The following is a 26,748-nucleotide window of genomic DNA, read 5'->3' on the forward strand; positions in this document are numbered from 1 at the left end:
ATATTCAAAAATCTAAATATAAACAATGTGTGACATATGTCATATGTGAAATATAGTTTATTTAAAATACAATCTAAAATGAATGTATAAAAATGTATAGATGAATACATGAATGTATTATAGAATGTAGTATTATATTATAGCAAACAGTATATATGTATATGTATAGCTTTATCTATCCATATCTATCTATCTATCCATATATATATATATATATATATATATATATATATATATATATATATATATATATATATATATATTAATGACATGGGTATGACAAGGTATTTGAATATATATATATATATATATATATATATATATATATATATATATATATATATATATATATATATATATATATACATAATTCAAAAGGTATTTATATATATAAAGGCATAAAGTTTCCTGTAAGGGGTAGGTATAGATTCAGGGTTGGTGTAGGGCAATAGCATATACAGTTTTTAAAGTATAAAAAGCATTACTTCTATACACATATTTCATAAACCACAGCTACCAACGTGTGTGTGTGTGTGTGTGTGTGTGTGTGTGTGTGTGTGTGCTCGTCCGGTAGGCTGCGCTATGCTCGCACCCGCAGGAGTCGCTCTTCCCCCCTTCCGTGCGCGCGCTTCCCCGGTCCCACGCCGAGAGTGTATGTGTGTGTGTGTGTGTGTGTGTGTGTGTGTGTGCGCGCGTGTGTAAGAACGCGCGTGTGTGAACGCCGGAGCACATTGCTGTTGCAGGAGCTTCGGCGAGACGGTCGCTCTACCGATGCGCGGTCGGATACGGAACTTCTCATGGATACGGCAAAGTAGCGCGCCGGCGCCTGTCACTCACCGAGCGGATTTATTACTCACGAGGATAGGTATGCGCAATGAAGTCATACGCAATGTGCTTATTGATCAACTAACTGCGTTTGGGAGTGAAAGTTGTCTGGGCAGCGGATGGGGGCAGACTGAATGAAGGGGGGGGCAAGTACTGAAGCGGGTTTATTCCGCAGTAAAGGCATGCGTTGGCTGCGTTACGCGTTTGGGGTTTCGGAGCTTTTGCAGCGGATCTTACGGGGAAATTGTGCTCGTGCGTTGATGTTTCGAGTGCGTTCGGGAGAAGCAGCCTCGTTTAAGTTGCCGTGGGGGAATATCTGCGCATAGAGGACTTGTGGACACGCAGAGGGCAGAGAAAGTTGTTGGAGGTGTGGTGGATGTTAATGCATGCGTGGTGCAATGACAAGGTGGAAAGCTCACAGGGTCCCGAGCATCCATGATAGGGCTGTAAATTTACAGGCGGCCCCCGGTGCATGTGTGTGTATGAATTCTCAAGGGGCCCAGTGCATCTTTTAATTAAAAGCCACGGAGCACATACACACAAACTGCACACTTCAGATCTTCCACAAGAGAGAGAGAGGCAGTGTGTGTGTGTGTGTGTGCTGCACGTATTAATGTGCTGAATTCACTTTTTTTCTCCATCCTCATAAGATTGGCTTCACACCGCTCTGCACTCGGATGATGTTGGCGTGCTCCGCACATCAATGGGAGACACACACTCTCTGAAATGCGACACTGCCCTGCGTTAGGCGAATACAGAGAGATATAGGGTCAACTAGACACGGATATGTGCATGCATGCATACATTACCACATGCATATAGAGAAAATCGCGTTAATTTACAGCGATTGCTAAAAAAAGCAACCGTCTCTCATTAGAAATGTAAAGGAAATTGTGAACTACCTCTGGTTTGTTTTTCCACCGACTCTCACTTTTATAGATGACTCACTTATTCCCAGCGTTAGATTAGTTTTGATATGCTTTTGCACTGCTCGCAGCCTCGGGTTGTGTTTTGGGACAAAGCCAAGGCTGGGCCAGGCGGTTTATATTTATGAGAATTTCTTTGATGGGTTTGTGAAGAGATTTTGTGATCCAGTTTTGAAATGAAGGGTCCTCTCCACCCAAAAATAAAAATTCACCCTTATGTTGTTCCAAAACTTCAACTAGAACTTCTGGAACACAAAAGAAGATATTTAGAAAAATGTCTTAGCATCCATACAGTTAAAGTCAATGGGGTCAAATATTGTATAAATTAATGTTTTCATATGGTCAATATCAGTTTTCCTAGAGATCCACAGCAATGCCGAAATTTAAAATGTAAAAGTTTAAATAAATGCACTATAATATTTGGCATTGAAGCGAGGAACGGTTCATCGGGTAATGAATACTTTGTCATCGTTTTATCATCTTCGTATCAATCCGAACCTGTCCGACTTTCGTTTCCTCCGTGAAAGGCAAAAGAAGATATTCAGCAGAAAGTCCATGCTGCTCTTCGGCACGGGAAAAGGCCGGCTTGAAATATCTCCTTTTCCACTTTAGTTTGTAACGGGATTTTGAGAGTAAATGCATTACTGTTATTATTTTCAGCAATGCCAATCTCGCAATGGCTGCTGTATCAATCTAGCTCTAGATAATGTTTCTAGACCTCATGTTTGTTAATGCATTTGTTTCTCCTTTTCACTGTTGAATCACCATCGGACGGCGCGGCAAAGTGATGCGTTTATGCTCCGCTAATGCACAAACTATAAAACATCAACCCGCAGCGGAAACACGTATTAAAATGATGCTCTAAGAACCGAGCGAGTGAAAGAGGAGCTAGTTAGTCTGTGTGGAGCGACACACACACTTTTGTCCGTGTTCCAAACAGCTGTCTGTTCGGATACATGATATGTTTTCTGAAAAACATTTTTTTTTTCACTGGTCCACCTGTTCAGCGCCGTTTGTCCTTTATGCATGCATTAGTGTGTGTGTGTGTGTGTGTGTGTGTGCGCGGGTAGAATGACCTCCACGTCGCTGATCAATGCAGACGTTCTCCCTTAGAAACGGAGGGATGTGTCCCCGTGTGGGGCGACCCTTCCCCCATCTGTTCCCAGCGCAGCTCAGTGTGTGTGTGTGTGTGTGTGTGTGTGTGTGTGTGTGCGCGCGAGCCCATTCTCAGCATCTGTCTTTGCCAAATGCCAGGACTCAGTGGACGCTTCACATTAAAATCAGCGGCCCGCTCCGTGTGTGTGTGTGTGTGAGGGGGTAGGGAGTCCTGATGTGCCGTTGTTGCGTCTCCCAGCGTCCACGCCATTGTTTGTGTGCGCTGTGTGTGTGTGCGTGCTTTTGTTCTCCGCTCGCGCTGGAATGCTCTTCAGCGCTGTGTCAACTGTAGAGACCCCCTCAGATCCCGTCTTGCACCCCGCGGCCCCTCTCTCCAATGTTTTCCTTGTTTTTCGGGCCTTAATTTGTTTTGTCTTGCCCTTCTGGTTTGTCATTTTTCATAGAGGACTGAAAGACGGAGTAATTAGAGAGGGCTCTTTCTGAAAGTTTCTTTCTGAGTGCGGTCGGCGGGACAGGGGCCGCACTTATAAACAAATGTCGAAGACAGTCAAACACGAGAGTCTCTGGTGCTGTGAGAACCTAGTAAGAGGACTACTACAGTTCGGTGATATTCTGTTGTATATTATCGTACTAAATGATTACATTTGCTGTTATTTAAATGAGACTTGTATTAACATAATTCATGTTAACAAAAACGGTGAAAAATAGGTACATTTCCATGCAAAGAATTTTTATAATATGGTATTTATGTGTCATGAATATACCAGAGTATTGATATCATGCTCAGTATTAACGTGGTAGACATGGAAAACTATTTAGTATTTTCTGTTGCAGCCACATTTTTTTTAACTGAAACACAGAAACTGAAGGTTTTCATTTAGCTGAAAACTAAAACTAAAGTTCCTGTAATTTGATTTATGCTGTTTTTGGTTGTTTGATCAATTCAACCAGTTGCAGTATTTGGGAAATGAGGCGTTGAAATGTTTTTTTTTTTTTTTTTTTTTTTAAACACCAAGACCGAAAGTTTATGTACTTAAATTTAATAAATTAGTATTTAATTCTATTTGGCTGTTCAGGGTGCCCTTTTCTTTGATGCTAAATTAAACCAGTTAAAAAAAAGTTCAAGTATGGGGCGCCAATTTTTTTTTCCGAAACAGAAACTGACGGTTTTCAATTATCCAATAAACAAAACCGAAAGTGATGTTTCTATAATTAGATTTGGGTAATTGGGCAAATAAACATGTGCCTTGCATAGTTTTGTGTTCTTGGGTGATAAATGAGTAATTTTATCCTAGGTATTGATGCAGTAAAAACATGTCCCCAGTTTCTATTCATGATTTTGTCCTTCTACATTTATTTGGCTTAAAATTGCTATTTCAACCTGTTTTCTGGTTTCGTAATTTTGGCGTGTTACCGGTATCTTTGTAATTGTATTTCCAAAACCATTGTATTACCATTGCACTATTTCCCAAAAGCATGTTATTTCCTTTTTCGTGTTAATATCGATGCTGCCTAGACGTTCACTTGTTTTTAAGACATACTCTGTGTTTGTGAGCTGCTTAAAACACTCGAGTACCTTGTTTGGACAAAGTCACAGGTCTTTTCTTCCCTGTCTGTCTTTGTCTTTCGTTTGCGTTTCCCAATGATCATAGCGGCTAATTAACAGTGTTGTAATTAGTCAGGTAATAAAGCTTCAAGTCAAGAACAACCGCTCAAGGGAGAGCCTCTTTAATGAGCGCTGATGCCGTTGCGGCATCGACTGTGTTCAGCGGCTTTTGCAGTGTGTGCGCTGTTTGCTTTCTTGGGAAAGAAAGTGAGAGTCTTTTAGGGTGAGTCAAAACGAGTACATTGGGTTGGATCCAGCTCGGTAGACCAGAAGAGAAAACGGGAAAGCGAGCAAAATGCAGGGTTTGGTCCAGTATGGTCGACTGGTGGTTGAAATCTGAGCATGTGATTTTAAGGCTAAGAATACGTCTCTCATCATGAGATGAACAACATAATTGCTTTTCCAAAATTTCTGGACTACATTTTACGAGGAATTACTATTTAGTGTTTAATTCAGTTGCAGATTCTTGGTAAGTATTTGTGAAACCTGCCGATATCCTATATTTAAATTTAGGAATGACCTACATAACTATATACCTATATAAGTTGACCCCATTAATTGAGTAGTCCAGTATCGCACGGCTAATCCATAATAACTTGTGGAAGTGTGTGTGTGTGTGTGTGTGTGTGCGGAGGCCGGTGAATGATGCGCTCTGAGCACATGCTTGTCGATTCGGTGACGCCCTTGTCTGTCTCGCCGGTGAGCTTGATGTGTATCGATCCAGGATGCCACCGTCAGTGCCAACCACACACACACACACACTCTCTCACACACACACACTCTCTCACACACACAAAAACATCCTCTGCGTTAACAGTTTGAGAAAAACTCTTCTCTCCCTGACAATCAAAAGCCTCTCGATCATTAAACCAGCCAATCACGGCTCACTTTAATAGCAGTTAACCTAATCACAGCGTTCTTCTAAAGAAGCAACTCGGAGAGGAAACTTATTGGCTTGTCTTTTAAAGAAACTCATTCTGTCCATCAGCGGACCGGCGATTATCTTGATGTCAGTGTAATTTGCTGATTGTTCAAAAGCACAAAATAACAATTTTGACTATCGATTTTACTTTAGCAGGAAAAACGTGATTAAAGTCAACATCAAAATTTGCCTTAGGCCTGTTTGTTTTCTTCATATGTTATCCTTTTTAATCAACGTTCTTGGGAAAAGAAATCCTTATACAATACTGCCTCAATTGACTTTCCTGTCATTTAATGTCATCAGCATCCAGTCTCTCTACGTTTTTAATAATCTTGTTTCATTTGGAAACGTGTGACCTGGTGAAAGTGAAACAGGTTTGTAAACTTTGTTTCAAGTTGAGTAGTGAAAGCGGTACGTTCATTGTTGTTGAAATAGTGGAACGTTTTTAGAGATGTCAAAGGTCATCGGATAGGTGTACGATTACAACGTAACATATGAAACTTTATCCCAGGCCTGGTCAACGGTTATCTGAAAGTGCGTTATGTTAAATACTTAAGCCGCTCAAGGGCAATAACCATGTGTTCTGTAGAAACTTAAAAAGGCCTTTTTTGAAAGATTTTATGGTGCGTCTTTTATAATGATGGCTTAAAATCTGGTAAGGAGTAATTAACAGTAGCAAATCATGTAAAAATGTATCATCTTGTGCTGGAATTTTTTTATCGAGTTTAAATTAAAAATCACTTGACACGAACAAATTTATAGCGATATGCATTTTGTATTAGATATGTGATCGTTCACGACGGACAGAATGTTGAAGCCACAAAATTCAATCAAAAATTAATTGACTTTAATTGAAGTGCAAAATTGTTTTTATTGTGTCTTACAATAAAAATTATTTATTTGAATCCATAAAAATGCAGATCCTGTTGTAAATAATATTGAAAAATATTGACTTTCACATTTTTTTTACACATATTCTCTCAACGGTGAATTTAAGTAGTTCTTTTTGTCATTTCGAACATTATTTTTATAATAGGCCGTCTTTTTAATAGTGTGGATATGGTTTGATCAAATTTACAAAACAACCTGGAATTGCCGGTTTAAATAAAACCTTATTTTCTCATGCAATCAGAAATGCATGAAGTGCTTCTGTATTTATCGTCATTTTACGTTAAGAGTTACGTAAAGTAGCGCAGACCTGACGCTGCAAAGTGCGTAAAACTTGCTCGCCGTGCAGAAAAACTCATTTCGAAGCGATTCGAAACTTGAAATGGACCGCCCGCCCACGTCCGCTCACACACATTCTCTACGCTCGCTGATATCTCCCATCCTCCTCCAGTGTTTGTCCCTGATGTGTTTTTCTTAGGCTCTGATTCATTACATGAGTTGAGATAAATTCTGTTTTTCGGTGGCTTGATGTTACCGGAAGCAGGGGAGCAGCTCGTTCAGGATGCGGCAGTGGCGGGTCGATAGCTTGTTAGAGCTCCGTTTGACAAGAGGTAATTTACCCGTAAACCCGCTAAAGTTGCCACTTACGTCACCGTCGTCCCCATGTGGATGAGCACAAATCAAAAGCATTGATCGGCGTCAAACCTTTCTAAGACAAACACCTGCCTTTGTCTATTGCTGCTCTGTTGGTCAGGGTTCGTTTGGATGCGTGATTCATAATTTATCAGGTCTTCGACAGAAGAGATTTGTTGTTTTGTTTTATTTTATTTTAATTCCCGTAATACCACTTTTGTGAATGATGAACATAGTTATGTATATGACAGGCAATCATTCTAGTACTGCAAATGAAAATTTAAATTCATGAAATATGAAAAAATTTTAACTTTGGGTTTCTGCTCAGTTATGTCAACATATCTTATATTTATGCTTACAATTAGTTTTAATATGCCAGACATAATTTAACATTGTTGCTTTGGGTAAGTGTATAGAGTACATTGTTTTGATGCATTTCAAATTAATGTAGATTTGCCTCATGAGTTCATAGTCATTAACATGGTCATAATTTATAAGATTATTACATTTAAAGATGTATGCCTTGAATGCGGTGTGTAAAAAGACATACTGTAAAAAAACAATGTTATATTGTGCTTTTGGAGCAATGCATTGCAGTTTATGTGGTTTAAAAAAAAGCAAAAAACATTCAGAAATACATTCATTTCCACATTAGTCTTTGTTTTCTGAAATGCATCCATTTCGTCCTTCTGAAAAGCGAGGTGTGTCCGATTGGCCAGCTATCCAGTGCATTGTGATTGTGCATTGGAAATGATATGCCCCTTAACATATTTGGAAACACACAGTGTCTCTGAGATATGGCGGTGGTTAAGCCTTCTTTTTTTGCATAAACATTTAGGCGGCGTTATGCAAATCTTCCTAAGTGATGTGGATGTGTGGGGGCGTGTAATAACTTTTATAAAGTATATCTCTTTGGGTTTGAGTCTTTGTAGCTCAGGCATGAACAGCTGGTAACGCTCCAAAGACAAAGGAAAACTTGAATATGCTCTTTAAAAAAACTAATTCGTATTTTTTAAATAATCGTTCGGTAGTCAAATGATCAAACTGATAAGATGCGTCCAGTGAACGCAGTCCTGTTAAACTGGATAAATGTAAATGTCAGAAGTAGAGCCCAAATCGGAGCTCTGCTCTGAGTTTTCAACGCAGCTAGTGTAGTAAGCTTTGCATTCCCAGCGAATACGTGAACCGGTAAGATGTAAACATCGAAAGCAGTTCGGTGCCTTTGGATATAAGTGCCTGTCAAGCGCATGAATCTATAAAAGTTGATTATGATTGAAGAGATCGAGTTTCGTTGTTGTGATGTGGCCGCTTGCCTGCAGTTTAGAGTCAGAATGTTAAAACTATCTGTCTAGAAATGATTATTGTCTTTTCCTGTGTTTACACTTGTTGATTTCATTTCACAATCCATATCGTAAGTGAAAAGGCTTTCTTCTTTTGATGAATAGCTCTTGATGGGGTTGGCCAGTTTATTTTTCCGTGATTTTTGGGGGGCACGGGATTTTTAAGTTTGGGCGCTCGATTGCGCATTGGGCCCTGGAGGAAAGGGGCCCGTCCATAAATTTAGAGGAAATTATGCAAAAGTCATGGGTGGTATTTGTTTAGTGCGTAAAATCTTTTGTGCGTATCCATATGCATTCATTCGGTGTCTATTCTGTGTGTTTTCGCTTGCTTGGTGGTTAATGTTACTCTGCACTCAGTTGATTATCATATGTTTGAGTTTTTTGCATGTGTGTAAGCTCATACACTGCTTTGCTGTCCATTTTCGTGTTTGTTGTAGCCAAGGGGATTGGTAAACTATGGCTGTTCTGCTCGTAATGGAAGTGGAGCGTGTTCAGACTGCACATCTGCCTAGAGCGTTTTCCGTGTGTGTGTGTGTGTGTGTTTGTCTTTGCGAACACTTGTATGTTCTTCACGTATGGAGGTTTTGCGTTCAATGCAATTGTGGAGGTGTTTGCGACTCTGAGATCAGAGCGACTCTGTTTATGTGGGTTTAGTTAGCTGTACCTTAGGGACAACGCTGTCCACAGAAGTTAGCTAAACCTGACAGAAACATCCCTTAAGGGACGTCCTCAAAGGTAAAATGATTCATAAAAACAGTAAATACAAACTGTTTTCTTTTAGAGGTCGGGCTTGGGATTGCCTGTAGTCATTGGATCTGCTTCTGGAAGCTGCATGTTCGAGTAAATGCGCGTGTGATCTGGTTTAGTGAGTTTTTACAAGCCGTAATTGGGTTTAGAGCTGAATATTACCGCTAGAAACACAAACCACACACGTCGAAAGAGATAAAACGCGAAAAAGAGATTTAATGATGGAAATGGGGCTTGAAGACCGGCTGGAAGCTGTTTCGTTGCAGCGGATATGTTAGTGACTAGGTCTTTCTGAGTGTGTGTGTGTGTGTAAAGTGTTCAGATTTGATTAGTTTTGAAGGTGAGGGAAGCCCAGGCACACTGATACACACACACACACACACACACACACACATGCCTGTGTGAGTCAGACATTCATGGCACTTTTGCTCAGTGTTTTTGGCAGTGTGCGGTCAGTGCACTTTTACCTAACATAAATTCACACTTATAAACACACACACAACACACAAAGACACACTGATAGAAGTACACATGCATAGACGCACATTTACTTGGCTGTCAACTTCTATCGTTTATACGTAGAGGTATTGCAAATGCAATGGACTAAACATATCTCACACCGAAACTATAATAAAGGTTTCACTTATTTAAAATTCCCAAATCTTCTTAGATATAGCTTATTTTTTGGGACAAAAGCGTACTCAAAAAGGTGCACTTTTCTCTTCTTCAGTAACTTTTAGAGTTAGTTAGGCACACGAATCCTTGAACTTTATTTGTGTTTAAAACAATTATCATTTATGTAAGCGATGTAAATCCATTTGTTTTGGAACTATATGAATATTACATGCATGAATTGAAACTGGACAGTGGATTTTCATATTGATATCATATCATATCGTAGTAAATATGTTACATAAAAAGAAAGTCATCAATAGTCAACCTTGACAAACTTACAGCTTGTTGCTTGACAGGGTTGACTTCCACAAAACATCTGATATATTAAAATAGATCTGTGCATTATTCTAAATGAAACCCATAACCGTTGTTTGTCAACATTCAGATACTTTAAATAATTGTTTTAAAAAAATAGGCTTCTTATCAGTGTTGGGGTAACGCACTACAAATTAGTTATGTAATCAAAAAGTAATCGGATTACTTTTTTTCAAGTTACTAGTAAAGTGACGCATTACTAATTACTTTGTTTTCCCAAAAAAAAAGATTTAACATTTATCAAAATAAATTAAAATGCAATGCAAAAATGCGAAAAATTACGTAAACCTGCAATAATTGAATGTTAACAGAAATGTATGTAATCCCGTTTTATTTAGCAGTCTCAAACATTTGGTGATCCAGTTTAACCATATCAATCAACTTTTTTACCAATATGTATTGTGCCAAACCACTGAATAGTATCTAATTCGGGTGTCAGTAATGTATAATGACAAGATTAATCACTCAATTTTCAGATAAAGGCATTTCATTATTGAATGCAGAGACATCGTGGTCTAGATCATTCTAAAAAAGGACTTTAGATAAGCAAACAATTGCGCTTCATTGTTTTTTAATTGCTGAAGAGTATTAAACCTTCTCCTGTGTTTAATACCCTCACTTTTCCTTCAACCTAAGGTTGCTATACATAGAACGTCTTATCTTAAAAACATACTTAATTAAAAAGTAACGTGAAAGTAATGCAAAAGTAACGGACTCGGTTGCTTTTTTTTAAGGAGTAATGCAATATTGCAATGCATTACTTTTAAAAGTATATTGAAGTATGCTGAAAAATATTGAAAACTGAGAATGTGGATCATTGTGATTATTGAGTTGATCATGATAAATGTAATTCAATTCAATTGTGAAACCAAGATTCCCACCTTTGCTTTTAAGATGATGGCAGTACTGACAAAAAACTATAAACAAAAAGCGAAGCAACTCCAATGCTGTAAGTTTGATGCATCGAATATTATAATGATTTATATAATTATTTTAAGCCACTATATGTCCACTATACAGGGTCTTTGAGTTAAGTTTATGCGGTAATTTGATGTGAGAAATAAAAAAACATTTCCAACATATGCATGTTAAATAAATTATTGACTATTTAGATGTTTTGTTTAATTCAGTAGGGCTGAGAATGTTTTAGTAAAATTTATGCCATAATGTAATGCATTAAAAAAAGGAGTAGTTTAATTCAGTTAGTCTTGTGTATAACAGGGTGTTTGTGTTAAGTCTATGTAATAATTTGATGTAAAAAAAAAACGAATTTCCAACATGTGCACCACTTTCCGCAAATCAACAGTTAAGTCAAAAACGGTATTTTAAGGAAAGCGCTTTAAGTTACATTATAGTGCCAGTCTCAAGAGTGTGTGTTTCAGGCCGTGTCACAAGTGTCACTCTCCTCTGATCTCTAACAGATCGCAAGTCTGTCTCTCGATCCATCTTTCCGTGTGGGCATGTCTCTCTTTGATGAATCACTTATTGAAGGACAGCAAAGGGGTCGTTCAGGCAGCAGTAGTGGAGCTCAGAGCGGGGCCATAATCAGTCCCAGAGGGTCGGAGCAGTGAGGACAGTAGCACCAGCTCTGATAGCGGTAATTACCCTGACCGTATATATTCCCACGACGCGACAGGGGACTAAACACGCACATACCGACAACAAACCCCCACCGAAAACACAGGAGCCACTGGAAGAGAAAGAGGTTGTTCAGAGCACACCTGATTCATTATTGTGACAGGAACTCACAAGATTCATTGTTCTGAGAGGATGCATTGTGTTCTGTTGTAGGCACCTTACATCCAAAGAAATGAATAGAAATATTAATCTGTCACCTTTTGTACTGCCAAATTAGTGCTACATGACAGCAAAAGTCATTAAAATTCGGTGTATTTATGTGTGTGTGTGTGTGTGTGTATTAGAGCAGCAAAATCACAATCAATTATATTTAAAATAAACGCACATAATATGTAAACAAACTTATTTGGAATGTGGTCACAATCATATACATGTATGTGTGTGTGTGTGTATGTGTGTGTGTATATATATATATATATATATATATATATATATATATATATATATATATATATACAGTACTGTGCAAAAGTTTTAAGCAGGTATGAAAAAATTCTGTAAACAAAGAATGCTTTCAGAAATATAAATAATGATTGTTTATTTTAGTCAATTTACAAAATGCAAAGTGAGCGAACAAAAGAAAAATCTAAATCGAATCAATATTTGGTGTTGCTACCCTTTGCCTTCAAACCAGCATCAGTTCTTATAGGTACACTTACACAAAGCCAGGGGTTTTGTAGGATTATAGTCAGGTGTATGATCAACCAGTGATACCAAACAGGTGCTAATGATCATCAGCGTCACACGTAGGTTGAAACCCAGGCCTGAACTGAAACAGAAACATCTGCGTAGGAGGCTTAAAGCTGGGTGAGGAACAGCCGAACTCTGCTACCAAGGTGGGGATGTGAAAGACCGTTTCATTTCATGGCAAGGTTGAGCACAGCAACAAGACACAAGGTAGTTATACTGCATCATCAAGGTCTCTCCTAGACAAAGATTTCAAAGCAGACTGGGGTTTCGAGATTCGAGCTCTTACGAAGAGGTACGTTGAGGATCGTAGACGCAGTGGTCGGCCAAGTTGATAATCCAATTTTTATTAATATCGACTGAAATTTTGATACGTTTCAAGTTTAAAAGCAGCTACAAGCAAGTTTTTGGACACGCGATTCCTTGAACTGCGTCTGTGTATGTGTGTGCATCTTCTTGTGTCTACATGTGTGTGTAAAGCCTTTTAGAAAGGCCAGAAGAGTTAAGCCCCATTCAAAGGAGTCTGATTACCAGAACAGGATGTATTTGAGCGTTTGCGGACAAGGGACAAAAAGAAATCGGGAGAATAGAAAAAAAGAAATGAAATCCTAAACCTGAGCGCTTGATGATGTCAGCAGGTCTTTGGAGAGCGTGCATGTTGGATTTTTTTTTTTCTCCACGGCAATCTCAGGAGAGGTCGAAGCAGGTCTGATTTACTTCACCCGACGTGCTGTCAGTCTTTTTGTCCTTCAGAGTAACGGCGAGTCTTTTAGACAGCAGATTTCGAGAAGTCTCACAGACCAAACAGACCATCAGAAAACAATTAGGATGTCAGAACATCGGTTCTCAGAAGCGCAGACTTGATAGAAAGGAGTGTGCTGCTGGAGAGATGCTTGACTGATCTGTAATAGACTCTAGGTAGTGTAGTGTTGATTCCATGTGAACAGAAACAACACAAACAGTATGGTGTTCTCTCTCGTACCTGGTAGGAGTGAAAAATGTTATTCAAAATGAGGCACGGATCTGTTAAATGGAGCAGAGACAGGGAAAACACAAAAACATTGAATTTCATTTTGAGGTTGATGTAATGCATTAATGCAGCTTCAGTAAGAATAAATAAATGAAATGGTTGTGAATTACCTCAATAAAAAAATATATAAAGGTGATAAATACATTTTACCATTTTTATATATTTTTATAAATTTGTATGTAATTTGTACAGACCCCCGACTTTATATTTATTTATGAATAATCTTTCCAATTCATCAAATTGTGTCCTTTTTTGCGTAAAATATTTAAATCACAAAGGTTTTGATTACAATTAATGCAGATATTATAGAAATTCTTTCTTAGCAATATTTTTATTTGTTTATATTTTCAAAAATGCATTTATTTATTTATTTATTTAAAATTCTGGTTTGCATTCATCAAGTTTCCAAAGATAATCGTCCAGTGATTTGACATACATATGATCTATTATATATTTATATATATTTATATATATATATATTTATATATTTATATTTATATATATATTTATATATTTATATTTATATATATATTTATATATATATATATATATATATATATATATATATATATATATATATATATATATATATATATATATATATATATATAAAAATTCTAACTATTAAAAGGTATTATTGTTATTAAGCGTTAAAGAAAAGCATGTTAACATTCATTTTTATTATATTTATATAAATCCTAAGCAAAACTTTTGACTGGCATGGAAACTAGATGATCCCAGACCAAAAGATTTAACAAAAAGTTAATAAATAATGGCTATTTTACACATACATTATATATATATATATATAAATATATTTATATAAATATAATAAAAAATAATGTTAACATGCTTTTCTTTAACGCTTAATAACAATAATACCTTTTAATAGTTTGAATTTTTATATATTTATTTTAGAAATACAGTTTTTTATTGTTATTACTATATCATTATTGTTTTAACATAATAGGGTGGCACACTCACACTGGCTACAAGCCATCGGGCCATCTGTAATTGTTGAGCCTTGCATTAATTTAAGAAAGCAAATTTCATAATTTCGTATTCAATCCTCTGCGGGGTGAACGAGTGTGGGATTGTTTGTGTTTCGAGTTAAATATTTGGCTTTGGGATAAATTTAGAGGGTGATCACTTTATCAAGAACAGCTTTGGTTCGTTCCCCGCCTGTCGTCTTCAAGCATCACCTCACACGGGGGCATGACGGGGTGCAAACGATCGCGCGAGGATTCGCGGAGCCCTGCGGACGACGGGAAGCTGTGATGGAGCCACGGCCGTGTTCGTGAGATGGGAAGCAGATGGTTTGATGGTCCGCCTGGGGCCCTGATGAAAAGAGAGAGAGAGGGAAAGTGAAATAGCAGCACTTGTTGCCTGAAGCCAGTGTTTTGAAACATGGCCGCTACACAAAGAGAGCATGATGGCCACTCAGATGGGCAGGTTTTAGGTTGGAGCTCCAAACGCTTTCCCTTGATAATCGTCTGTGCTTTAATGGATTACAGCCGGAGGTAATTACAACAGGAGCACGCACTGAGAATATAAACCTGCAGGCAGCGGCATCCTGATGGACTGTGAAACTTAACAAACTGGACTAGGCAGTATGACCGTGTATATACTCTACGATGGTAGAAAAGTTCGAGCTTTGGAAGTTTTGCTGTACCTTCGTAGATGTATTTGCGTTAATTAATTGTAAATAATTGTGTTAATTACATGGATAGATTTCAATTAAAAATAAAATGACATGCAGTGTTTCTGATTTGTTATACATTAGATAAATAAATAGTTACATTAAGTCATTATTTAATGTCATTTTTTTTTTGCTGAATCTTTTGTCTCCATCAAGTTTAAAAATATAAAATTATTAAATTGGATTATTTTTGATTTGTTAAATATTTAAGCCAAATTATGGGCAAAAAACACACATGAAAACAATGTAAAGCATTTTTGTTGCTTTCGAATTTGTTAGCTTGCGCCTATCAGGTTTAAAAAATAATAAAATGAAAAAATAAAATAATGTTTAATTTGTAAAATATTTGAATCACAAGACAAAAATCCACAGAAATCCCACTTATCACATTGTACTTAGGCTAATATATAAATCTTTTCTTTTTAAAATACTTGCGCTATAGCTATAGGTTAATAGGGCATGTGTCACTGTGGCAGCATCTGATATTTTTAACATCACTTCATTGACTAGAAATACGTCAGTGCAAATAATAATAAGAATAAATAAAAGGTGTGTTGCCCTAACAGGCGCTTTACTGAGCAATTCAGATGATTTTCAACTTTGCTCTTGGTGTAGGCCTGTTCATCTTAGAAATGCTTTTTCTGATCTGCTTGAACCAAACGTAATCAAGATGACATTATCTAGGAGGCCTGCTTAAATAAGACCGGTTAGCGTAGCTGGATGTTAACATTTTCTTGGGTTATTCGACCAAATGTTTTACGGCGAATGCAAAAAAATAAACTTCAGAAAGTATTAAATCAGTCGTGTGTAAAATGCGTCCACAAAGAGGCAAATTGTGTATTGGTTTTTATCCGGCTCATCGGTTTCATCACAAGCACGAAATAACGGAAAACAGAAACGAATGTGATTTTTGTGTGAATTGAGTTCTACCCCAAGTGTAACTGATATGAAATTATAACCAGAACGGGGTAATGCGAGACGGCACATTTCTTATAATAACTCCGAGGGACCGGCATTGCATCGAGAGCGCTTTAAGTTAGCTATCAGAAATTCGCCGTATAGCCTCGCGCTGAAAGCTAATGCCGGCGTAATGGTTTCGCAAATAACGCTCTCGTCGTGTTACAATGTGCAAATTACAGAATTTGCTCAAATTAGACTTGAAAGGCCATTAAGCATATAAATATATAAGCAGGAGCTGGCGCTGGAGTTCATAAATTGTAGTTGTCCGGCAGTGTTGGGTTGTGCGCGCACACACACACACACACACACACACACACACACACACACACACACAGGCTGTAGCCCGTCCATCACTGCTGATGTGGTCCTCAGAGACTGCTTGCAGCGCATGCCCTATATTTATGGCTGAGTCTGGAAAATACATCGTCGCCTGCCAAAGAGAGAGGGAGAGAATTTAGGAACTTAAAAAAAGAAGGAACAAATATACGTTTGTGCAGCACAGAGCGAGAGAGAGAGAGAGCTGATGCTGGAAAGCAGCGCAGGCAGCTTCCTTTTAATAACTGTCGTAGGCCCCGCCGCTGCTGATGCAGGCCGGGTTACCGCGCCGTGAGTCACTCTAATCTCCGGCGAGAGAGCAGACAGAGGCAGGGAGTTGTGTTTTGGCTGCTGACACGCGGGGGTGAGCGCGAGATGAGCAGCTCTCGGTCGGGTCCGCGGGAGATGTCGGTCACGACGGCACCTGTGCGTCGAGGCGGAAGATACGACGAGCAGACTGCGGCTTCGACGAGGAGCCCGCGAGAGCGAGGTGTGCGTCTCCTCTAAGTGAACGCCGTGATAATGGACGGCCCCCGAATTGGGGAAAAAACAATCCTGACAGAGCAGAGGAGCAGCCTGCGGACGGGTGAAGGCACGGGGGCCCGGGCAAACCCAGCTTTTCTGGATGGATCCCGTTGCGTTCGCACTGGTTGTCATTCTCTGCAATAATTGACGCAGCAACTATTTCCCTTAGCTGCGTAATTATTCTGCATTGTTCATACTGACAGTAATTAAAATATTAAAATGATTTCTGAAGGAAAACATAACACTGAAGACCACTGAAATGCTAATCATGCTATTAGGAAAGTTTTTATTTTTCCATTTTTGTAATTTGTGTCATTTTCAATATTTCTTAAAATGTTTGTAATTATTTTTATTTTAAGCTGAAGTGATTTTGTATTTAACTTTCATTTTTTTTCCCAAGTAATAGAATATTTTTGTGTTAGTTTATTAATAACTCTGTATAATAACTGTATAAGCCTGCATTGATGATGCTGAAAATTCAACTTTTCAATATTTTTACTGTATTTTTGATCAAATAAATTAAGACCTTTTTGCATATAAAATCTTTTTTTAACCAAACCCAAATGTATGATAGGTAGTTTATGTATTTCCTATAATGACCATTTACAGTTTGAGAAAGAGGTTTTACTTCAAGGGTAGGTTTTATGCGACTCGATCCGAACTCAAAAACCACTTTGTTTGATAGGAAAGTTGCTGTATAGAAATAATTTAATTCCAGAGCACGTCCCACTTGTGGAAATCACATTTTTATTTATTATTTACCCATGAAACCTGTTGTTTTGGTGCATTTTCTTGCTGATATTTCAGTTTCTTTGTGCCAGAAGGGGCCAATTACAGTTCTGTGGTCTCTTCGAGTGACATTTTTCTTAGCGCTTCTCAGGTTTCTATTGTCTCTTTCTGGCTCTGCTCTTGGGACTCGCACGTGACGCCCTTTAACATGGCAAACGGCCAGTACATCTCTTTTTCAGCTGTAGAAGGGCTCCAGTATTTCTGCGGATGTCCCCATAACGTACTATTAATATCGTATTTTACAGCCGAGACTCGACTGTACTGTACGTTTATAGTTGAACTGGTAACTCGTCGTGACCGTTCAGTTGGGTGCGGAAATTTAATAACATCTTTTTTTTTTTCGTAATACCCCTGATAAAGCAATCACATGCATGGCTACACACGATACGACGGAACAAAAGGGCTATACAATTAAACGGCCAGGTTTACAACAGGCCCGCTGACAACGTGAATTACGCTAAAATGATCCCCGTAGATCAGCGGCGCCCTTGACGCCCGCTTCGCAGAATCGTAAAAACGGCTTAAAGATTTTCCCTCCGTTGTTCTCCTCCTCCGTCTCTAGTGGGAGGGAGTTGATTTAACAGCTTCCCAGGGTAAAACCTTCTCCAGAAGGCCTCAAAGTCACTTGCCCCTGAACCGTGAAAAGATATAAAGTGGCCATCGTTGTACAATCCCACAGATTTCAAGCATCTTTTCTGCTTAGGCGGCAAAAAAACAGCATGCTTTTTGCATTTTCGCGTTCGTAAGTGTTTGCCACAAAGGGGAAATCTGTCTTAGTGTTATTTTTTTTGTGCTCCGCTGTGTCCTCGCAGCAACTTTGACCCCATTAAACTGTGTCGTGTACACGCTTCTCTGTTCGACTACTGCCGTCAATGCAGCGCTAGAATGCTAATGTGACGTTTGCTCAGGTTTCTTTGCCTACAGTCTCCTGATAAGCTGAAATGCTTAAAGGTCAAACTTATTAGCAAACCCTGTAGCGTTTCCCCATACACCCCGTGAATTATGGCACAGCTGCAATATCATTTTATCATCCAGCTTTCGTACGTTGTTGTACATTCTCACCCTCTCTTTCTTCAAAGTTATTGAAAAAGAGTTTTTAATTCACAATGTACGATAGCACGGAAAGCTCTTAAGGTTAAACCGAGTAACACAAATTCAATCAACGTAAGAACTTATTACAGTACGTGTTAGATGTAATTTCATTCCTGGCTAAGTTGAAGTTTCTGTTGCAATTCTATTGTAGTCATTTTGCGCAGTTCTACGGAACTATAGCATCCGAGTGTTCAAGTGTCGTCGGAAGATGTCCCGTTTGTAATGTAATGTTTCCTATACTTTTATTTATATGTAATGAGCTGAACGTGGGCACTCACCATTGTTTGGTTGAATGGCTGAACGTGGCTAGTTTGTTTCCGGAGATCTAATATTTCTAAAGCTGTCAGTCAAGCGCTAAAACATGAGTAATCTCAGTGCTTTCTGAAATCTGTTTTTAGCCATTTATTTCGGCTTGCTCATCAAATGCGGATGCAATCATTCTTGAATTGGGTGTCATTTCTTAGTGCTTAATACACCTCTAATGATATAACGTAAGCTCAATAAGTGAATGGATTCATCTCATTTAACTCCCTAGCCTTCCAGTGCACTTACTACTGAATTAGGGGGCGGATTGAGACACACCCAGAGAGAGAGCTGAATGAAACTGTGATGGAGAGAAAACAGGCCCGTTTAATGTGCGCACGTCAATCATTGTCACCAGATTCTGGCATCAAAACATCATTCATCTTTCGATCCATACAACAGCTTTCTCTCTCTGTCTGTTTGTCGGTGGGCAGTGAAGGGTAATTGAATCATTTGGGTTGACTGAGTGGTTTCAGGTGGCAGTTGATTATTCAGACTCTTCGTTTTATTCAAGTCGTTTTAGTCTCTCTTTCGCTCTGCCTCTCTGTTATTCTGCTCCATGCGAAACACTTTTAATGGTCTCCTGTGGAATCTCGTTGGCATCATGGGACATGTAGCCTATAATTTTATCTAGCGAGAGGTTTCTGGAGGCAGACAAAAGGCTGTAATTGAGTTTGTGCGGCTAAATGCAGGAAACGCATATTTAGATAATCGGGTAATTGAGTGTTGACTTGTCCATGTTGATTGGTACGTTTATAGTGCGACGTCAAGATTACATGCCATCTGTCTGCCGGTTTTGTTTCATAGAAGTGTTATTTATGCGCGTTTTATTCAATAGGTAATTTAATAGGTTTTGTTGCATGGCCTAAATGAACCAGTTTGCGGATGTTTCTAATCAACTAATAAGCATGCGTTGTCCTTAAACTCTGACGTTTGCCGTGTTTGCTGTCTGTTCCTTTCTGCGTATATTGGGTTGAACTGTCTTGTGCAGTTTCCGCTGATCTCATTAGCATATTCACAGTCTAATTAGCATGTCTTCTCTAAATGTCGTTAACTCAAGTTGGGATCAGACCCTCAGTCCAGGGCATTGATGTTAAAGAGCTCTCAACCAAATATGGTAAAGTGGAAGTGATTGCGGAACAGAGTTTGGAGTATTGACCTTATCAAGTGTCAGAGCGTGGACTTTGTCATGACTGATGGTTCGTTATATAAATGATCTTTATAAAGCTCTTCTCACACTCTCCAACAGTCTGCTCGATACCGTTGAGTCATGATGTGGTATTATTTATTTAGACTTCAGTATCCTCTATGAACTACAGAATCTTCTGCTTAGCTTAAGGTGGTTAGCTGCCATTATATATGCTAACCATAATGGTTTCCAGCGTTCAAGTTGGTCTACCTTAATGGTTTTATAGGCATCTGGGGGATTTGTCTGCTTGTCAAGGTCAGCTAATTGGCCAACAAACCTCCTTAGATTGACTCAAGCTGTTTTTTTTGGTTATAAATACTTCTACGACAGTATTCATGAACTTTACTCACTTTGTTGAGTTACAGTATGAAATATGCTGGTACACATTGGTAATTTTCTTTTACAGACATTCTAATGATACAGCGATGCGTAAACACTGTTGTTAACATTGTTTAGGAATTTTTTTGATCATAAAAACTGATATGACTGTTTTCGTCAGAAATTTCAGTGGACTTACAGTGGCCTTCAAGATAAAAATAAAATGCTACAAAAGTGTAGCTTATGGCCTAATTATTCAGTTAACAAAAACAAAGATTTAACGCCCTCAAAGACTACTAAGATAAAACGCAAACCGAATAATAAGAATCTTAATAACGTTGATGTATTTTCTAAATAATTATCCCAATAATTCTATGTGCTTAAAGTTGAAAGGATTTGTATGTTTATCAAAAGCAGTATTTGTGACTGTAATACCAAACATGAAAGGTAAAATAATACAGCGGAGATAAAGGGAGAAATAACGAATGCCAACTGTCAGCAGACAATAACATGACTTGTCAGCCAGAAAATGAAACCAGTATTAATAAATCAACAGTAAACATTCACAAAAGGCCGCAAGATTCTTAATGAGACCTAAAAACAACAGGGAAGCTAAAGGCTTATTAATGTCACCTGGAGATAGATAGATGAATATAGATAGGCTGATAGTTATGGATAAATGGATGTTGAATGTCGATTTATGGTTGGATACATAAATGATAGATATAAATGGGTGGATTCATAAATGTGAATGGATGGATGTTGGGTATAGATGGAGGGATGGACAGATGGACAGATGGATTGGATATGGATGGATGGTTAGTGATATATAAATGGTTTGGATATGGAAGGATGGGTGATAGAGATGGCTATACGGATGGATGGATATAGATGGAATTGATGGATTGGATATGGAAGGATAATGGATAGTGAATGGATGGATGCCTAAATGTGGATAGATGGATATGGATGGATGGATGGACAGGTAGATGTGGATGGATGGGTGGATGCATGAATGGAAGGATACATAAATATGCATGGAGATAAATGGATACATATAGTTGGATAATCTATTAATGGATGGATATAGACAGATAAAGATAGATTTAGCTATAGGTAGATGGATGGTTAAATAGATGTAATATATAAATATATATATTGATGGATAGATATAGCTGGATTGAAATAGATATAGAAATTCACATATAGAAAGCTATATTAAAGATAAATGGATGGTTATGCATAAAGATAGATTTGAATTTAAGTAGCTACAGGATAAATAGACAGAATGCCTGACAAGAATGATCAACAGATAGATAGATAGATAGATAGAATTGTCAGTCGAATTCTGATTCCAATCCAACTTTTCCTGTGCAGTGTACCCGTTTTCATTCAGCTTCTCTCTTGTGAATTGAAAGGGAGTCTATTAGTATAACAATGTCAGTGATTGGACACAAAGAGTCCTGGTTTGTCCCGTGTCATTTCCTGATCCTGAGGCCAGAAAACAAACACTTGTTGGGTCAGCCATAATAACGCAGCGAGGGCAATAGGAAAATGTGCTTAAACCTCATTCACTGATAGAATATGTCTGCCCATCAGTTAGGGCAAACAGCCAACCCTCCGCTAGCCCCGATACATCCTCACCCCTCTCTCTCTGTCTTTGCCGCCAGCAGCAGTGGGAGAATGTGCCTCTTTAGTGGGAAATGATGTCAGGCGCTCTCTCTGTGAGTTTGGCACGGCCGCGGTGCCCCTCTCTTGGCAGTGCCCGCGGTATGCCGGTCCTGTGAATACCCAGAGGTCACTGGCTGGGTGTCATGGCAACCGGATAAAGTACCCGTCTGGCCCAGTCACTTCTCAGGGGGTCCGGACAGCCGAGTGGCACCACCTAAATCACACACACACACACACACACACACACACACACACACACACACACACACACACACACACACACATACGTACACTGCTTCTCACACAAACTTAAATTCAAACAGACATTGCGTCATGAGACATTGTATTTTCAACTTTCACCAGTGAAAGTGTAGTGCTTGTCGTCTGTGTTTTTGCCCGACGCTGTGAATTTTTTATAGCCGCCAGCTGTTTTAAATGCCAATGCGTGCGTGTTTATGCATTTGTCAGTGTGATTGATTTCCTGTGAGCCGATTTCTGCCTAGCTGTAGTAGTTCTGCCGGACCAGGACAGATAACGCATGTGCGTCAATGATGCGTCTATTCGTTTTCATTTGGGAGATTAAATTTTTACAATGCAAAAAAACATAGCTAAAACATGCCTGCCAGATTTTTTAAGGACATTCAGATGATGTTTGACCTCATTAGTGACACTAATGCTACTGTAATGACACACATTTCAAAGACAGATATATGATGAATGGATGGCGTTGTGTGACATTTTTAAGCTATTCATTAATTTAGAGTAAGACTTCTATGGTACTGAAAGTGACTTGAACTGAATTTTAGGTCAGGTACAAAAAGGTTGAATTTCAATTTAAGTTTTAAATTAAATGATGTTGTTTAAAAGTTAAAAAAGTTGGTTTATAGTAAATCTCCTATTACAATCAACTATATACTGTGTGTGTATATATATATATATATATATATATATATATATATATATATATATATATGGTCCTTGAACGTGTCCGGTGTATTATGGGTTTGGAACGACATGAGGTTGGATATTGAATATGATTTTTGAGTAAAAGTATCCCTTTAAGCCATATATCCCAGAAGTGAAAATAAGATTGTGACCAAGTATACCACATATTAAAAAGAACAGAAATATTCCGTTTGTTTTGCTTTTAAAATATGAATAAAATTAACTTTAATATTGTGATCTAATGATTAGACTTAAAGCACAGCAAAACAATTAAAATAAAAAAAATAAAAATGTTCTGCACATGACATGTCTGATATCAATAATATGTATTGGTTGTGGGGGGAAAAAAAGAGCATTTGTCAGTAAATGTCAGTCTCTAGTAAAGTTTGTGTGTGAGGGGAAGGATAATAGTAATGGTTAAAGCTGGGCAGTTGTGCCTGAGATCTTTAGAAAACATGAGGAATTGCCTGGAAATTGGAACAAACAGCCAGAAGCACTTTTCACTGGCGCGCACACAGCTAATCCATTCAGCACGGCCACTGCAAGAGTGAGTGCATGTGTGTGTGTGTGTGTGTGTGTGTGTGTGTGTGTGTGTGTGACTGTGATAAGAACTGCTGGTCACTTCTCACTCCCACTCATCTGAGAGCTTTTGCACATGTGTGACTTTGTCTGGAACGGAGAGAAAGAGAGATTTTACATCTACTTAATTCTATTAAATAAAAGGCAGCATGTCTCTCTCTTATTGTGTGTGTGTGTGTGGTGGGAGTGTTTTATTCATGGATCTCTTTTATTCTATCTATCTATCTATCTATCTATCTATCTATCTATCTATCTATCTATCTATCTATCTATCTATCTATCTATCTATCTATCTATCTATCTATCTATCTGTCTTGTTCTGTCATTTTATTTTTGTTGACTTGTTTTATCATTCTATTTATAATTATGTTTATTATATTCATAAAGGCTTGTTGAACTTTTAAAAACTTTCAAACATTCATCGTTTTTCAGTGTTTTCTGGTTTCATTTGACTTTCTTTTCTAGTTAATTCTACTTTTTTTTTTCATTGAACGTTTAATTCGAAATGAAATTGAAATGTCTTTTTTTTCCCCACCTGTAGAATACTATACAACCCTGCCCTGCCAATGAATGAAACCGAGTCTCACCCCTAAAGTAAGGAATCTGTTCTATTCAAAAATACATCACAGTTTGAAAGTTAAGTGTTTTGTTGAATGTTAAATATGCATGTAGGACTTTTTCTTTGCAATTATTTTAAATCAAAATATTCTGTTATTAAGCTACATAACAAGGTGGCTGTACTTGCAGGGTTTCGTTAAATCCAGACGGAGATAAACTTTGTTCCGGGCCGTCAATGAGCCTCCATTTACATTCTGAATTTACATTTCGAATCGAACTTCAAAAGAAAACAGCAGTCAGCCTGTAAATAGAGGCTCTCAAACGGCGAGGAATGAAAGTGCTTTGGAGGTGGCGACTGTTTATACAAATGAACACCAAGCTAAACGTTGATCACAAAGAAACGCTTGAAGGTCATTACTCCTGCCAAAGGCTGTGTCGCAAAGAACGAGCTGCAGGACGGTTTTTTAATTTGGTTTGTTGAAGTGCCAAGCGCTAGTGTATGTTTGTTTAGCAAATGAATAAAAGCTGGAGGAGCGAAATTCCCTTTCATAGCGGAGTCATTTCCTGACAAATAACGCAAATGCGGAGGCGCTCATCACATGTTCATAACAGCGTGCCGCTTAAACGAGCGACCTGGCGGGTCCAGACAGATGACCTGCTGGCAGAGTGAAGGTGTTTACATGAGCGGGTCAGCGGCCCAGTGACGGCTCTGCTCTCGTGTGACGGCTGATAGGCCAACAAATGTCATGCTGCTTTTGATGGAGTGAATGTGTATGGAGGTGCGTTTTCTGTCTGTACAGTATCTATCTATCTATCTATCTATCTATCTATCTATCTATCTATCTATCTATCTATCTATCTATCTATCTATCTATCTATCTATCTATCTATCTATCTGTCGTTCTTTCTATCTATCTATCTATCTATCTATCTATCTATCTATCTATCTATCTATCTATCTGTCGTTCTTTCTATCTATCTATCTATCTATCTATCTATCTATCTATCTATCTATCTATCTATCTATCTATCTATCTATCTGTCGTTCTTTCTATCTATCTATCTATCTATCTATCTATCTATCTATCTATCTATCTATCTATCTATCTGTCGTTCTATCTATCTATCTATCTATCTATCTATCTATCTATCTATCTATCTATCCATCTATCCATCTATCCATCTATCTATCATTCTGTCTGTGAACAATTCTATATATCATTACACCTGGCTCTCATTCGTTCTGTATACACATCATTATATCAGTCATTTGTTCTGTTGTTCTATCTGATCATTCTAATAATTATTCTGTCATTCATTCTATTGTTCATTCTCTTCTATTTAGCCGTCTACCGTTCATTCTCTTCTATTTAGCCGTCTTTGGATGTAGAGATCCCAATTCCCAAGTTTAGAATCCGTGAATTCGCCCTTTTTTGTGCGTGCGTGTGTGTGCACACTTTTGCACATTCATATACATATATACATAGGTATCTTTATGTTATATGCTGTGAGAGATGCTTATTTTCTGAGTGCCAATGTGTTTCGGTCTGATAGCAGACTCCACAGAGCGAGGCTGCATTACCCATGATCCCGCTGTGCGGCCATCCCCCGGGGGCATTCTGGTCTTGTTATGCTGGTGACACAGTGCAGGGGTCTTATTGACAACTCCACACACACACACACACACACACACACACTGCACCAGCCTGCTAACGTTGTGCACTCAATCTGGAGTTGACATCTTGATAGTGCTTTTTCCTAAGTATTCATTTTAAATGTGCATTAACCGACTTCATTTAACTTGTTTTAAATATAATTGCACCTCTTCATCTCGCATTAACATTCCAAAGTTTGTGATTGGTCACTGGGCCTAGAAGAAATTAGCAATTAGCTTTGGGTTTTGGCCTGGAAGGAGGTTTACTTTCACACTCATTTTTGGAGGGAAAATCAGCGGAATTCTCTAGAGTCAGTTTAAATATGGTAAAATGCGTTAAACTAGGCTGAAAATAAATCATTAAATTAGCCAAATTAATAATAAACGCACCCGCAAGAGGTGGGGGATGGTGTGGACATATAAATTACTTCTCATTGGAAACATTAGCTTTAGCAACAATGTTAAATTAGGAAGCAGTTTCATTTGCCGTACATATTGCACCTAATAATGAAAATACGGAAAATGAGGAAAATCACAGTATTTATATAGTTGAGATCCATCGAGAGACCCAGTGACCTGCTGTTTGTCGCTAATTCTCATTGGAAAACAGCTAAATAATTCTGTTGTCATAGGAACAACAGTATATATTTATATTTTAAGGAAATAGCAGAATACATATTCATGACCGGGAAAAGTGCTTATTAACGGTACATTTTCTCAATTCATGTGCCATTGGCAGGTGTAGCTAAATGCTAATTTTGTGCCGTGTGTGGGCCTGTGGGTATACATTTGTGTGTGCGTCT

General features: G+C 38.2%; 1 protein-coding gene across 3 annotated transcripts in view; it reads left to right on the forward strand.

Moving 5' to 3' along the window:
• The first annotated feature begins 749 nt into the window (after nucleotides 1-749).
• The window catches only part of fat3a (FAT atypical cadherin 3a), a 134,458-nt gene continuing 108,459 nt past the window's right edge, over nucleotides 750-26,748 (forward strand). For all 3 annotated transcript variants that reach the window (XM_043259418.1, XM_043259419.1, XM_043259421.1), the window contains exons 1-2: nucleotides 750-865; nucleotides 24,275-24,327. In XM_043259418.1, the coding sequence (XP_043115353.1) occupies nucleotides 24,304-24,327 (24 nt within the window). In that variant the 5' untranslated portion in view covers nucleotides 750-865; nucleotides 24,275-24,303. The remainder of the gene's footprint in view (nucleotides 866-24,274; nucleotides 24,328-26,748) is intronic.

Source organism: Puntigrus tetrazona, chromosome 15, assembly GCF_018831695.1.
Source record: "Puntigrus tetrazona isolate hp1 chromosome 15, ASM1883169v1, whole genome shotgun sequence".
NCBI lineage: Eukaryota > Metazoa > Chordata > Actinopteri > Cypriniformes > Cyprinidae > Puntigrus > Puntigrus tetrazona.